The following is a 15,014-nucleotide window of genomic DNA, read 5'->3' on the forward strand; positions in this document are numbered from 1 at the left end:
AGTAGAACATACAAACCAGTGGATAGCCTTACCTGAGTGTGTTTGGGATTGTAGCCTCAGCCAAATTCCTTCTGAAATCCCAAGTTTCCCACTTATATTAACAAACGGAGAGCATGACCAGTCCATTGTATCTGGAGCAGGTAGGAGCGTGTGTGAGTTGAATGGGGATGGGGAGAAAGGTGAATCCTGGTGCATTTGCAAACATACTGTATCTTGCCCTGTAGAACTGGCACATTCTTTAGACTGAATTCTGTTATTTTATTGGGAAATGGAATGTTTCTTCTTTTTGGATTTCCAGAAAGGCTCAAACACCGGCGGTTCGAATCCCCGCAACGGGGTGAGCTCCCGTTGCTCAATCCCTGATCCTGCCCACCTAGCAGTTCAAAAGCACATCAAAGTGCAAGTAGATAAATAGGTACTGCTCCGGCGGGAAGGTAAACGGCGTTTCCATGCGCTGCTCTGGTTTGCCAGAAGCGGCTTAGTCATGCTGACCACATGACCCGGAAGCTGTACGCCGGCTCCCTCGGCCAGTAAAGCGAGATGAGCACCGCAACCCCAGAGTCGGCCACGACTGGACCTAATGGTCAGGGGTCCCTTTACCTTACAAATATTTTAACTCTCTCTTTCCCCTTTTTCATGACAGTTAATGCATAGTCATTAATTCCAATAATGAAGCTCCTTAGCGTTGCTTTAAAGTTAGACAAATTGTAAATTCACAGAAGGCTATAGACATTTTCAAAGTAATAAGGCTCGGACAAAACCTGTTTGCTAAAAATGAGACACTAAAATGATGTTGGAGCTTGTTACTCCTTCTGCACCTTTCTTAGCTCAACCCTTAATTTAAAAAACTCTTCTGAGATGGAGGAACTAACAACCATGGAGACTATTGTGGAGCAAGCCTCTTGTTTCATCCCCTTTGTTTTTGACTTTGCTCTATGGCGATTTTCTCCTTTGATCTGACCCCATTAAAAAAAACTAATGTGTTGGAGCCTTCGGTGAAGTTCAGCTAAAATGCTTCATTTTATGTGGCAGGACCTAACTCCTTGAATGTGTATTATTTGACAGTGAACTAAAAGGAAAGTTATTAATCTGCCTCTGTTTATTATGAGATGGAAATAACTAGTCTGATTAGTCCTACTGTATATTGATTTTCTGCTCTGACTCTTCGCATTTTAAGTTGAAGAAAGCTTTATTTATTTACCATGCTTTAACTGTAGAAAGCTGTAAACCAATGCAGCTGGATTAATTCACGACAGTGCCTTCTTCTTACAAGCATTTAGTAGTCATATTTATTATATTTATATTAAAAATTATAAACTGCTTTTTAGCCAAAGAGGCCTCAAAGCAGTGTACAACAGCTACATAATGCAATAACCATTTTCAAAAATAAATAAATAAAAGGAATTTGCACTTTCTTCCGATGGCTGCTTAGTTCACTTGGGAATATTAGTACATACAAGGTGAGGGGTTTAGGACTTTCATGAACTTTAGTACTTTTTAATGCTGACCAAAAAAACACTAGCTGTTTTAGATTGTAATGATGAAGACTTTTTGCTTATGCCACCTATGTCTGAGGAGTAGACAAAATGAATTGTACTAATCTAGCAAGCATAAAGTGAGAATATTTTGTATTGGAACGTCGTTACCAAGCGAGAGCTACCACCTTTACAAAGCACAGCTTCCTGGAATTGGGAGAATATTCTACTCTCTGGGATACCCTCATCACCTGGCTCAGAAGGCACGTGTAGCATCTGCCAAGCTGATCCTGACTTTGATTATTAGGATGCAGCAGCTACTACCGTTTTCTATTTTCTCCTGTTTCTCCCCTCGGCCCAAGCCCAACTCCCAAATTTAAGCCAGACAGAGGGAGCAAGAAAGCAAAGCGCTTGCCAGTCTCTGCTCATTGATGTGCCCATGGCAAGAAACTACCATCAGATAAGCACACAAGTACTTCGGCATGTCTTTGGTCAGTCAGATGCTTAAAACCAGGAAGGGAGGTGAAGTGATGCTTTTAGGGCAGGCTTCCTCAACCTTGGCCCTCCAGATGTTTTTGGCCTACAACTCCCATGATCCCCAGCTAGCAGGACCAGTGGCCAGGGATGATGGGAATTGTAGCCTCAAAACATCTCGAGGGCCGAGGTTGAGGAAGCCTGTTTTAGGGTTTGTGAAGGAAAAAGCAGCATTCATACCTGTCGGCCAGAGGAGTGCTTCAGGCAAGCCAGCGCTGCACGTAGACTCATATGTACTGGTAGAACAAAGCGGCTTCCACTTTAAGCCTGCCAAAGAAGTTCATTCCAGGAGAAGCCAGTTCAAGGGTAGAGTGAGTATTTTCACACTTAGGTGGAGATGCCCAGATAGGGGCTGAAGTGAGTTTACAGAGATTACCCCTCCCAAGGTTCCGAGATAGGAGGTTCTGAGAGCTCAGAGTTCCATAGCTGGAACCCAGGTAGGATAAGGTGGTCTGTGGAGATGGGTCCAGGTCATGATAGTGCTAGGGATTATGGTCCCTATCACAATTTAGTTCTTTTTAAGGTAGTAACCAGGTGAAAGGTAAATGTCCAGACTCTTAAGGCTTCAAAACATTTTCCAGACCCTCATCCTTTAAATCTTTATTCAAGCTGGGATGAGCGAGAGAGAGTACATGCCTACAGCCCCACTACACTTTAGACCACGGCTGGTGACAGCTCCTTGTGGAGAATCTGTAAGAAAACAACTGTGGGGCCGTGACCTGCACAGGGGTGTCTATATTGCTTAGATCCCCATTGTAGTCTTGGTCTGGATTTCGCTTCTCTGCATCAATGGGAGTTTCTCTCTCAGTGCAAATAGCAGCCTAATCATTCATGCACTTAATGATTGCGTGAAGAATCTCACATTCATTTGGTGGTGTGTGTTGAGAAAATAAAGGATCTATTTGAGCAAAATGCAGAAATCTACAGAGTTCAGTAGCTAATGTAATATTCTTGTCTTTAACCTTCCATGGCAGAAGCTTGAAATACAAATTACTTTAGGTAGAACATGACAGTTCACAAAGAGCCTCAGTAACTCTAAGGTAGCTTTTCTCCCAACTTCGCAGAGGTTTTATTAGCATGAGACATACTGCAGTGAATTTAATACTAAAAGTGCTATAAAATGGAGCCCATTCTAGTAATACAACATGGAAAATAGAATACCCACCTGCCACTCTTTGGGTGGAAATAATATGTGTTCCCAGAAGGTGGGAGAGTACTTTTGACAACACCCATTTTTGGTTCTCCAAGCATTTTTGCATAAAAACACTTGTTAGTCAAGGACATCACAGAATATTCAAATGCTATCATATTATTTGTTTTTCTCATATTAGTGTGCTGTAGTAGCTGCTGTACATTTTTATTTACATATCCATTCATGATCTGAGAGATGTTGTCTCTCAGAATCATTGACTGATGAGTCCTGCCTTCTGAGTCAAGTCAGAGAAGGTCACTTCCATAGAGTGAAGCTTCTTCCACCTGTTGAAGCAGGAATTCACAGGTAAGATCTTACCACCACCTACACAGAAATTCTTCAGTAAACATAGCTTCTCAGGGTTATTTTTTGAAGTTTCAATACATTTGCCCCATGATTTTTGGGTGGCAAATCTGCATTTTTTATGGAGCAGCTCTTCAGATTGGTCATGTAGGCACTCTTTACTTATCAAGAGACAAGGGATTAGAGGTATCGTAGAAAGTAGTTTTTTGTATAGCAGAGCATGTGCTTAATTGGTGTGACTTTAATTATATATGAAAACCCTTAGTTTGCAGGTTTTACACATAAGTTAGCCTGTGATTTTAAATTTTTACTGAAGAGTAAACCCAGAGGTGAGACGAGCAATATGAAACCACCAATTTTTTCACTAACAAATTTGCTTTTAAGGGTATTTCTTCCATAAAGAGAGTATTAAATTTAAGGTGATTCCTGAAAATGTGTTGTCATAGGAGGATGTTTCATAGAGTTCTGTGGCTCTGCCATGAGTCACCAGCATCACTTTCCAAAATAATTCCTTTGGCTGTAGTTAACGAAGATCTGGGCATGCACCGAGGTGTCCATAAGTCCAGTGAGCACCAACTGGAGGCCTTTCTCAGTGAGTGATTAGTCTTGAGTTGCTTTAACACACTTTGATCTAAGTGTTTTACTTTAGTTTGACTTGATGTTTAGAGAGGAAGATACCAGTTGGGAAGAAGCCTGTCAGTTTGTCGAGCGTCCCCATGACAGGTGGGGTGCGGAGGAGCTTCTCTGGTGATGAAGAGTTGACTCCTCCTCAGTATCGAACCCTTCCAGCACAGACAGCCCCGGAGGCCTGCCAGCCTCCCAGGACTAGCAGAGAGTTCAGTCCCAGCCTCAAAACAGGTAATTGGTCATGTAAAAAAAACCACAACGCTTATTAATGGAGGGCAAAATTGATTGAGGATCAAGCATGGTCAGGCATGAAACATGCTGACTCATTGCCGCCCTCACTTTTCATTTAAAAATAGAAAGAACATCCATTTCCTCCAGTATTTGCATCAGCCCATAAGCCCATCTCATTGAATTAATCACAAGTGTTGAGTCCCTGTTTTTTCCTGCTGCTTCAGAACTCGGCAAATCTCTTCAAAATGAACTAAATGGAAGTGCTTTCAATGTACATACTGAAACAAAGTGAACTAAGTGCCAAAAGATTTCAGTTATCACTGGATATTATTTTATATCCTGGATGTCATATCCAAAAATAATCAATGGTCACCCTAAAAAAAGAGGGAAACTAGTTTTGGAAGATTTTAAAAACATCACCCCCCAAAATTAATAGACCTTTGTCAACAGCTTGCCATATTTTTCTTTAAGCTGAAAACAGATTTCAAAATGAGAAACACTCTCATTTATATGTTCCCAAAATAAGTCCCTGTTGTGTGTTACTATTCTGATTATCATTCTGACACAATGAACAGGAGAAAATTAGCAGAATGAAAGGGATTGAGTCACACTTGAGATCAATACAAACTGTAAGGTTGACATAGATGCCTCTTTCCAGCTGTAAGAGAATTGAAAGTACAAAGCAATTTACTTCCAACAGTGTTTAGTGTGGAAATAGGTGCTTATTTAGTCTGAAGTAGACGGCTGCCTCTAAGAAAATGCAGGAGCTTATATTGTCAGTCTAATTCAGAGCTCCACTATGGAGAACTCCCCCACTTACTAGTACCTTGCTGGGCTTAATAGTGGAAAGGGTAGCACTGCATGCGCAAAGGATACTGGCAGGCTCATTAAAGTTTTGTCAATGTCCATATTTAGGTTGAAACAAAATGGTGCCCACTTGGAAAGGTTATAAAATATGCTAGGTTTCAATCCTAGAAATATAAACAAGTTGGGTCTGCTCCCCTTCCTTGTGAATTCTAACTAATGCAGAAATCTGGCTAGATTGGGAGGTTCTTTTCTGGACATAACCCAATTTGGACTCCACCAGAATCTATTGTAGGATCTTTCCTGTTTCAGGAGGGGCTTTTCAGGCATGGCCACAGCTGCATATTGTCATATACCTGTGGCATGATTGGTGCGTTCCTTTTCATAAAGGCCACTGCAAAGGCTGCAGTTTGCTTGACATGAGTCAGTCTTTGCCTGCCAGCACCAAACAGCTGTTCTGGTATTCAGCAGGAAAGGTCCCATTTATACCATGCAGTGGGTTGCAGTGTGCACAGAGTCTCTGAACAGCGAGGAACCAAAAATCTGCAAAGCCACTCAGTTTCACCTGCTTCTGCTGGGGTGAACAAATTGAGGATTTGATTTATTTATCAAATTTCTCCTCACCTAGCCCTAGCTTTAACTATTCCTACTTCTTGGATAGTTGTAACTATTGGAGCACATACTTACTACAGTTGTTGGTTAGAGAAAAAAATGTTCCACATCTCACAAACGGGAATGAAGTGTCTTTCCCCGTAAGCATACTGAAGACCTATGGCATATTTAAAACAATAGGCAGAAAGCCAAGCACAGCTCATTATACATCCTCATTTTTCGGTCATTACAACATCTCTATACAGATGCATTGTTCAGTGGTAACTCACCTCGCTACTTAAAAGCTGGTCTTGTTTCCTTGAGTGTTCACGCTACTAACTTTGTTTGTATTTTAAATGTTAAGAATTGTAAAACTGGTTGCATTTTTTCAGCACTGAAAACATCAAACCCTTAGGTAATTTTTGAGAGACTGGTCTCTTGGAGAACATGCAATGTCCCCAAATGAGTCCCATTTTTATACATACATACAGTGTTAATTGATTTGACGTAGGGTCTTCAATGCACTGAATTTCCAAGGTTGCAAGGGTAGTGGGCTGGGGGGTGATTGGGAATGCTACAGGACCTCATTGAGTTTACAAAAGTTCAGAAGAAACTTGCATATATCTGCTGCCTTCTTGCCTTCTGAGAACTCTCCATGTTTACCCTAACCAATAAAATATCAGAGTCCCATATATCTCCTTGTATCGTACTGTATATGTAGGAGCCAGGCCCGGCTGTGTGGCTTTTTGAGATGGCTTTTCTTTTCGCAATATGCCCTTTTCTAATCCTTCGGATGAAATGCTTTATTTGTGCCACTGTCTCAGGCATGTTGAAAGATCAGAAAACAGGTATTTGATGATAGGAATGAAATTAGCCTCTGTGCTTCCTTCCATCAATTACTAGGGGTAGTGCCAGAATACCAGCTTACTTTGAACTGTAGCTGCGGAATTTCACCACTGGGATCTACATGTGAGAGGTCCATTTTCAATATGAAATAATGATGTGTTGATGAAAAAGCATGCCCCCCCCTTTTTTGGTGCAGCTATTAAGAGCATTGGAGCATAGATCCATAATGAATTTTGTAACCTTAAATTTAGGTCCTCTTGCCAAATAGAAATAACTAGAATGAACTGAACAAAATATTTCCCGTGGTGTAAGATGAAAATCGAGAGCATTATAATGAGCAACCAGACTTCATTATCATGCATGATATTTTCTACCTTTAATTAACTCCTGTAGCTACAGCTGAGTTATTTTCTTCATGTTCCTGAGGAGGTGCCTTGACTCCAATTGCTACTGCACTAATAGAAAGAAAAATATATCCCCCCCCCATGCTATTGCCATTTTGTAAATCACCAGTATTTTTGTATTTAAAGCTAAGAGAAATAAAACAGGAGCTTGAAGCAAATGATGTTGTTTACTGAGCTCTTGCACAAAATAAATAGGTTGCTTGCTCTTCTGTAACTCCATCCTAGTTACTGCCTTTATTAGAAAGATGAAATAGCTATAGAATGGTAATGGGAAAATAATTGATGCCCCGATGGTAGTGACCCATGAATATAATACTCTCTGAAAAACAGAACAAACTTCTTTGATAACTGGACCATCTACATATTTGTATCAAATCATCATGAAGTTTTGAGCAGGCTTAAGTGGCTTGAGAGACCCTGACACTTGGATGCGTTTTTCCCAGGTGGCCTAGCTTACATATACCATAAGGTATATGTAATTGAAGAATCCCAAAGCTAAAGAATCCTAAAGGGGTTTTACTGTTGGCCTTGGTACACTGCCCAGAGAGTTATTGTACCCAAAGATTCCCAGCGTTTCAAAAGTGTTCTGCAATTGGCATGGAAGTGATTGCCCTTTTGAGACCTAAAGCCTTTGTAGACATGTTGGACATGTGGTCCTTTCTTTGGGGTCATTGTGACCCTGAAGTCCAGCTGCTCTCAGTCTTTGATTGTTATGGAATAGAATATGAGACAATTTCAGTCTGTTCCCCATTTGATCCTCTATGAAGCTCCCTCTCCTTGAGAGATTTTTAAATCCACTCCACTTGTAGGGGTAGATACAGTAGGTGGGTTACGCCTGTACAGTCTGCCAAAATGTACGGGTGGAAAAAGAGTTCAGCAGTCTGTGATTACTAAAAGTGATATACAAGTGTCCTAGGAATTTGGGGGGGGGGGCAGGGAGAGAAATGAATTGAGTAAATATTTATTTTGCATGTTGTAGAATGTGTATCATTCTAATGTCATGTTTTAATATTTAAACTTTTTAAATTTTATTTAGCAGAGGAATGTGAGTCAGCAAGGAAGATGAGATAGAACCATACTAAGAGCGAAACCAAGTGATCTCTGTTTTAGTAAGGTTCCAAGTAGCAACAGGTTGTACTTTTGAGACTGCATTATAACATGCTCCTTTGCACTTTCCAAAGACTATTTATGTCAATGTTTGTAAAGTAAGCTGCAATATTGGATCCGAGAAAAAACAACAACAACTGAACTTGCCATCTTGTCATCAAAAGCTGCCTGTAATGGATGCTTCAGAAGAAGCATAAAAGGAAAAAAATAGCAGTTATAGTATATTCTTTTCCCACATCAGTCCCTTTTGCCAGCCAGAGCCTTGGATTATTTTTATTAATCTTTTAGTTATTTCATGAGCAGTTACTTGGCTCTTTTGGATATTGTCTTTCTTATTAAAGGCTGTATATGTCTTGTTTGCTACTTTAGTCAGTGTCAACAGTTTTTATGCAGCTATCTATGTGACTGTTATATCACATTTTTAACGGAAGAGACTCTCTTAAAAAAAACTTGTCTGAACCATATTTGTTTCCTTTGCATCAGATATAGCACACCTTCACCATACCATAGAATCATGGAGCTGGAAGGGACTCAAGGGCCATCTAGTTCAGCCCCCTGCAATGCAGGAATCTCGGCTAAAGCATCCATGACAGATGGCCATGTTTTGCTGGTTTGCCAGGATCAAAACAATAAGAAGCAGCACAGTTAGTGCATTGAACTGTAAAATATTTATGTCAGATATCCATAGATGGTTGGCAATATGTACAGCAGTCTTTTAAATTGACTGTGCTTCCTTTGAGATCTTTTGAAAGTGTTAACTAGGGGATTGAACTTGGAACTGGATCTGCCAATGGACAAGATCCCATATGCCCCGCTCCTGTAGACCAACTTTGACTATTGAGTAGGACCACCCAGGGGTGTAACGTGGTGGTGGTGGTGGGGCTGCCAGGGTGATGGCCCCAGGCACATTTTTCCAGGGGGCACTGATCACGTCGCCCTGCCAGTCCTGCAGCACTTTGCAAGGCTGGGATCTGATCTGAATGATTCACCAGGCAATTCATTTAGATCAGCTGCCAGCCTTGCAAAGCGGCACAGGGCTGGCGTCACTCCACCGGCATCTGCTGTTTATAGCCACTGCTCCTGCTCCTCTTCACAGACACACAAAGACTACCTGCATGAAACTTGTGGACTACTTGATAGTCTGGGGACCACAGTTTCAGAACTCCTGAACTAATCTGTATGGGGGAGATGTAGAGTATACTCTTTATTTCTAACATGCTAGTTCAAACTTAACAACTTTTAAAAAAACAGTGTAGGAGGGAGTATTAAAACATATAACCCTAGCATTGGAGATGATATTATAATCTGAACAGGCCTTTATTCTGAATTTGTAGAGAGGCTTGTGGCAAAAGGCAGCTCTGATAAATTCTTCCAGTTTCTCTCTTCCACTACAGACCATTCCATACTCTTCTAGACAGAAGTGGTTGGGACAGTGTAGGGTTTGTTTTGCAGGGGGTAGCCAGAAAAGCCCCATTGTGCAAGCAGAGTTCCACTTCTTGTTCTTCGGATGCAGACTTAAGACTGTCACTTGGTAAAATCACAAAAATTCAAGAGCAATATAACCCTTTCATGTTATCCTATTGGTATAATAATTTGCATTCCATACATTTTGACCAAAACATTAACAAATTACATTACAAACCAGGTGATTACCGTATTTTTCGCTCTATAACACGCACCCGACCATAACATGCACGTAGTTTTTAGAGGAGGAAAATCCGTAGGCATGCCACCCGTAGGCATTCCCTCCATAAGACGCGCAGACATTTCCCCTTACTTTCTAGGAGGAAAAAAGTGAGTTATGGTGCAAAAAATACGGTATATCTCATATTCCAAAAATAATAATAATGTGAGTCTACTTTTTCATAAAAACACTTTATTTGCATCCTCAGGGAATGCGTTAATTTCCTCATTATTACTTCCAATTGTAAAACTTGCAAAGCACATTCAGTGGATGCACCTTAGAATTCAAAGTGGCGGAGTAAATTGTTGTAGGGAATGTCATACGACTTCGCAGAGAGGTATGAAAAATAAAAGTTTATTTTTGAAAAAGTAAGGCCACCACAGTTTGGTAAGAGGCAAATTGGCATATAACGGCAAATTGCCATTAAAATGAAATCCAAAGTAATGGCAAAAAGGCAGCAAATGCTGTTTTGAATTACGGTACTTTTTAAAGATATTACTATTAAAACTGGCATGCCCCAATTTAGCAAGGGTGATCTCCTGGTTCCAATCACTCTCCTACATGCAAAAGGGGGCTGTGCTAGGTGAAAAGCAAAGGTCCTCATGCAGCTAAAATGAGTGTGGAACTTCTGACCTAGGGGTTAAATGAGGCTCTCCCTAGGCAACACCCCTAAAGGCCTTGTCCTTTTGCCTGGCTGGAGTGTACCCTACTGTACAAAGACAAAGGTCGCATCCACTGCATCGCCCAAAACTGGCATTCCACATCCCGGAGCTACACCTATGGAGATCCATGTCAGATCAGGGGTGTGTGTGTGTTTACCTGCCAAACAGATGATGGCAACTTTTCAGGCTGACTTCACAATCCATCTCTTTATGGAGACACGTGTGTTCCATGTGGCGATTTGTGGGTCTGAGCCACTGTGTGCAACATCAAGGAGGCAATGCTGCTGCTTTATTCAAGGCTCTTCGTAGAAGACTAACGCTCAAGCTCTGGTGATGCCGTTTTAAGAAAGGAGCAAGCAAATCTAGGAGGGCTTGGATCTAGGAATCAAAATGTGAGGGGTGGCTGAAGAAAGTAGAACCATGGGGAAATGTGGGTAATACTCCTAGAAAAATACATAATAATACAGGGTGATTCATCATGAAGTCTACAGTTCCCATTCACTATAAATGGAAACTGTATGCTTCATGATGAATCACCCTGTACTTTTTAAATATATGAAAGGCTGTCATAATTAACATAGAATGTAGGAGGATATTTGACTGTATGACCAAAATGGCTTCTGTCTAGTGAATGATTCTGCTTGTTCTGTTGATGTCATGAAAAGTGTTCGTTATGGGTCTGAGCAATCATCTACCAAGATCAGTATCTTGGGTTTAGGCCCAGCGCTCACTGAGGTGGTAAACTCTGGCTGAGATGTAGCACTTCAGACCGGAGGTGGGGACCTGAATGCTCACTCTCTATATATATTATACAGAAAACTAGGAGAAGGAATCTAGCCTAGCTTCTCCTTAATTTGCTGGATTTCTGTGTGCAAGGAATCTTCCTTAAAACTAGGGAGGTTTTTGCTGTTGAGCAGAACAAATGATGCAGGTGTTTATCATGGGTTCATGCACGTTTTGGCTTAGTCACAACCCTTATGTAATATGTACAGTATTTGAACCTTCTTGAAACCTCTGTGTAATTGTGATTGTGCCCCCTTTGAATCCTATATAAAACTATCACTGGGGTGAAAACACAGGATTCTGGGACTGGATTCTGGGTTGCCTGTGTGGTTTTGCAACATTCCCATCACATTCTTCATCAAGCAGCCTGAACACTGCTGTACCTAACTTCCCCTATATTTAAATTTCACTTAATTCCTGTTTCTTTGAAAAGAAATTCCATATTTGTAATTATTGCAATTGTATGTGTTCAAACGGGGGTGGGGGGTGGGATACCATTTTAGCAGCTGGGAGATTATGTGAGAAAAGTTAACGCATTTTAAAAAATTGTGCCTTCACCAATGAAAAGTACAATTTTAGGGGGGGGGATTTACTAGTAAGCAGATTTGTGCATATTTAATAAACTGAAACATCCAGTCAATCAACTTTTAAAAAGTTGGGTAACAGCACAAATAGCTTAGCTATTGATCCAATTAGATCTGAGTTCCACATCCCATCTCAGCTGGATCTCACTCGTGTTTTTAAGAAAAATCACTCTCAGCCTAAGTTTCCCAGTCTGTTAATATACTAATAGTGGTTAATAGAAGAGGGCATGCACGTGAGAGCAAATAATAGAAAGGTTGAAATACACACTGATTTTTTTTTAATAGAATAGATAATAGTAAAATGAGATAATAACTTAATACAGGAGATTTCTGCTTAGTCCTTTGTTCTGTATTCGTTCAACAATCAATGCCTTGTTTTCCTCCCAAAAGTTTCTTATGATGAGTGGAAATGCTGTATCTTGAAGAGGAGGATTCTGCTGAATGGGAAGCAAATCTCTCCACAGTTATAGTACTAAAAGGTCATAACCAATCACCTTTTCTTTCCTCCCTCCTTTTCTTAGTCACATTTTCAATTACAGCCCATGCGTTCAGTATTTCTCAATGTCTTTACTTAATTTAATTTTTTCAGTGTTAAATTGTGGGGGGTTGCATTTTGTTACAGAGGTAACAACAAGTTGGAGCATGCTTGAAAATTTCAGAGTCTGAACTGAAAGGAAATGTGTCTTCAAATGTTCACCAACTTTTCATTTTTTAAACCTCCTTTTTCATGTTTAGTCTCCTCACTGCAGCTGAAGGAGGAGTTGCTAGATGGAGAGGAATACAACTTTCTTCAAGGAGCATCTGACCAGGAAAGCAATGGGTCAGCCAGTCACTACATCAAACAAGAACCCTAAGGGCAGAGCAGGGCAGGATGGTACAAAAAGAGCCTTTCTTCAAGACTGATGTTCCCATTCTGAAGATCGTTTGATGGCTTCTACTAAGGGCACTTTGCTAACTGCAGATAAGATTTCAATTCAGAATTTTTGGAGGATGAGGAAACTATTTTAGTGAAAAAGATTTTTCAATTTATTAAAAATAATTGACACTTGTGTTGTATTTGAAGCTTTTAAAAGAATTTTTGTAATATTTTCAAGTTCAGATTTATTGTGCATTGTTAAAAAAATGAGATTCTAATTTTTTGGTAAGAATTAAAAGCTTAATTATAGCAGGATTGCAGGAAACCCTTTGAAGAAGATGAGGTGGTAGTATTTAGTTGGGGGGGGAAAGCAAATGAACTGTTTGTAACAAGTGAGCCTTCTGGTACAAGCTGGGAGATTCTGAATTTCAAACTACACTAGTCATACCCTGTCTTTTCCATGGTGAAATCATGGGATTCTGATCTTAGGGGTGGTGAAGACATACCAAAATAGGTTGGAAGAATGGAGTCTGGAAAGGGTTCCTCCTGGAAGTGGCAACATAATTTTCAAGAGTTTGGGCTTAAATTTTTGGAGAACGAAGCTGAGGTCCAGGCTTTTTGGAGGCCATTGGGTTTGGGCCGGATACTGCTGCATTGTGGTTTCCTGTTCACATTTTAAAATGTTGAGATATTCATGGAAATGATCAGCAAAGCTTCAGCACATTTCGGCTGGAGAGGTTACAAAATGGACATGAGTTTGTGACTTTTTTTTTCTTGTGTAAGGAAAACGAGGCAGACGCAAAAGGCCCTTTTCTACAGAAACTTTGTGACAGGCCTGCTTTCCATCCCGGTGGAAGACACAGCTGAGGCAAATAGAAGAGGACATGTCATTTTGCTTTCCCTACCCATTTGGAAGAGCTTTTGGGTTATGAATTGAACTGGCTTGCCTAAGGATGACATGGCCCTGCTTTTAGGCCTCATGCTTTCTTTGACTTGGCTGCGGACACCATTTTCAAGCAAAAGGTTTTCGAGAACACGTAATGACTGATGTGGCAAGAATGCTGAAGAACCTGGAATCTTTCCTCTGAGAGTTGAATCTGTGTGGATATTCGCAGATGGCTTCATTCTCAGAGCTAACATGCTGACATTGCCACACTGTGGTGTTGTGACAGGATGATGATGCGTGTCAAGAGTTTTGCTTTTACCAGTAAGGTTCATTAACTAAACTCTCAGGAATTAACTGCTTATGTTCTGTAACTGCTTCTGGGTCATTGCAGGTCCTCTTTAGAGCAGTATAAATGTCAAATTCTTGACTCTAGGGTAGGACTTAGAAGAAAGTAATCCTATAGATTAACCTCTACACACTTTAAGCCTAATGCTTTACATTGGCAACTTGCAAAGCCCCAGAGATGATTTTTTGGCATATGTTTTGAATTTTTAAAAACGCATAGAAAGTTGAAAACCAGCAATTTTGATTCTTTTCTTAATTAACTTGCTCTATTGTTGGGTACATACCATTGGTGATATGCAAAGGTTTACCACATTCTATGCAAGAGGGGATAATGGTATAAAATTTTGTAACTACTGGAAGTACATTTTTTCTGTATAGTATAGGAATGTATGAGAACAATTTCTAGGCTCCCCCCCCCCCATAGCTGGGCCATTTTTGACTGCTTCATGTATACATATTTTTAAACTGATTATCAGGTGTCAAATACTTGTGAATTTAGGTGATAATTAGATATTCTCTGTCTCTAAAAAGATTTTGGCTTAACTGAGCTGCCTTCATTTTCTTTTCCTTGGGTAGAATGGCCGCCCGCTTCCACAAATGCTGCATTGCAGCTGTTCTTGAAACTTCTCCTGTTTGTAAAGCAGCTTCTAATGTGGCCAGAGAGCCGCTTTGGAGGGAGGGCAGCAAAACACTGCATTGTGTGTACACACCCACAAAGGGGTTCACTAGATTTCAACCAATATTTTGAAAAGTCACCATACAAACGGACCTAAGAAATCCTCCTCCCTCACTCCCTCCCTGTATTTTTGTTAATCCTTAAACCAGTGCCTCTCAAAACCAAGGATGATCCATGCCATCAGGCTAGTTGATAGAATGATCTAAAAGGCAGAGACTCCAGAGAGAATTGGAATCAATTTTTTCCCCATTTTAAGGTGTAGTTCTGTTAGCCTTGCTCACACCTAATAAAGGCAGTATACTCTCTCTGCAGGACTGGCATTGTCAAGATTGTTTAGAGCCTGTATTTTCATAGGGTCTGACTTGGAAAGATTTAGAGTAGCCCTTGTACAAGTATTTCTTCTGATTTCAGTAGGGACCACTTG

The 15,014-nt window shown here is 40.5% G+C and overlaps 1 protein-coding gene across 11 annotated transcripts in view; it reads left to right on the forward strand.

Annotated features, from left to right (window-relative positions):
- Positions 1 to 13,043, forward strand: part of MBTD1 (mbt domain containing 1) — a 116,618-nt gene extending 103,575 nt beyond the window's left edge. For 5 of the 11 annotated variants that reach the window (XM_053375672.1, XM_053375671.1, XM_053375669.1 and 2 more), the window contains 2 exons: positions 4,171 to 4,362; positions 12,563 to 13,043. In XM_053375672.1, coding sequence (XP_053231647.1) covers positions 4,171 to 4,362; positions 12,563 to 12,681 — 311 coding nt within the window. In that variant the 3' untranslated portion in view covers positions 12,682 to 13,043. Of the gene's footprint in view, positions 1 to 4,170; positions 4,363 to 8,043; positions 8,473 to 12,217; positions 12,307 to 12,562 lie in introns of those variants that run through there. The other 6 variants (XM_053375678.1, XM_053375675.1, XM_053375676.1 and 3 more) reach the window with 4 other exon arrangements.
- Positions 13,044 to 15,014: the final 1,971 nt, after the last annotated feature.

Source organism: Podarcis raffonei, chromosome 2 (genome assembly GCF_027172205.1).
Source record: "Podarcis raffonei isolate rPodRaf1 chromosome 2, rPodRaf1.pri, whole genome shotgun sequence".
In the NCBI taxonomy this organism is placed as follows: Eukaryota; Metazoa; Chordata; class Lepidosauria; order Squamata; family Lacertidae; genus Podarcis; species Podarcis raffonei.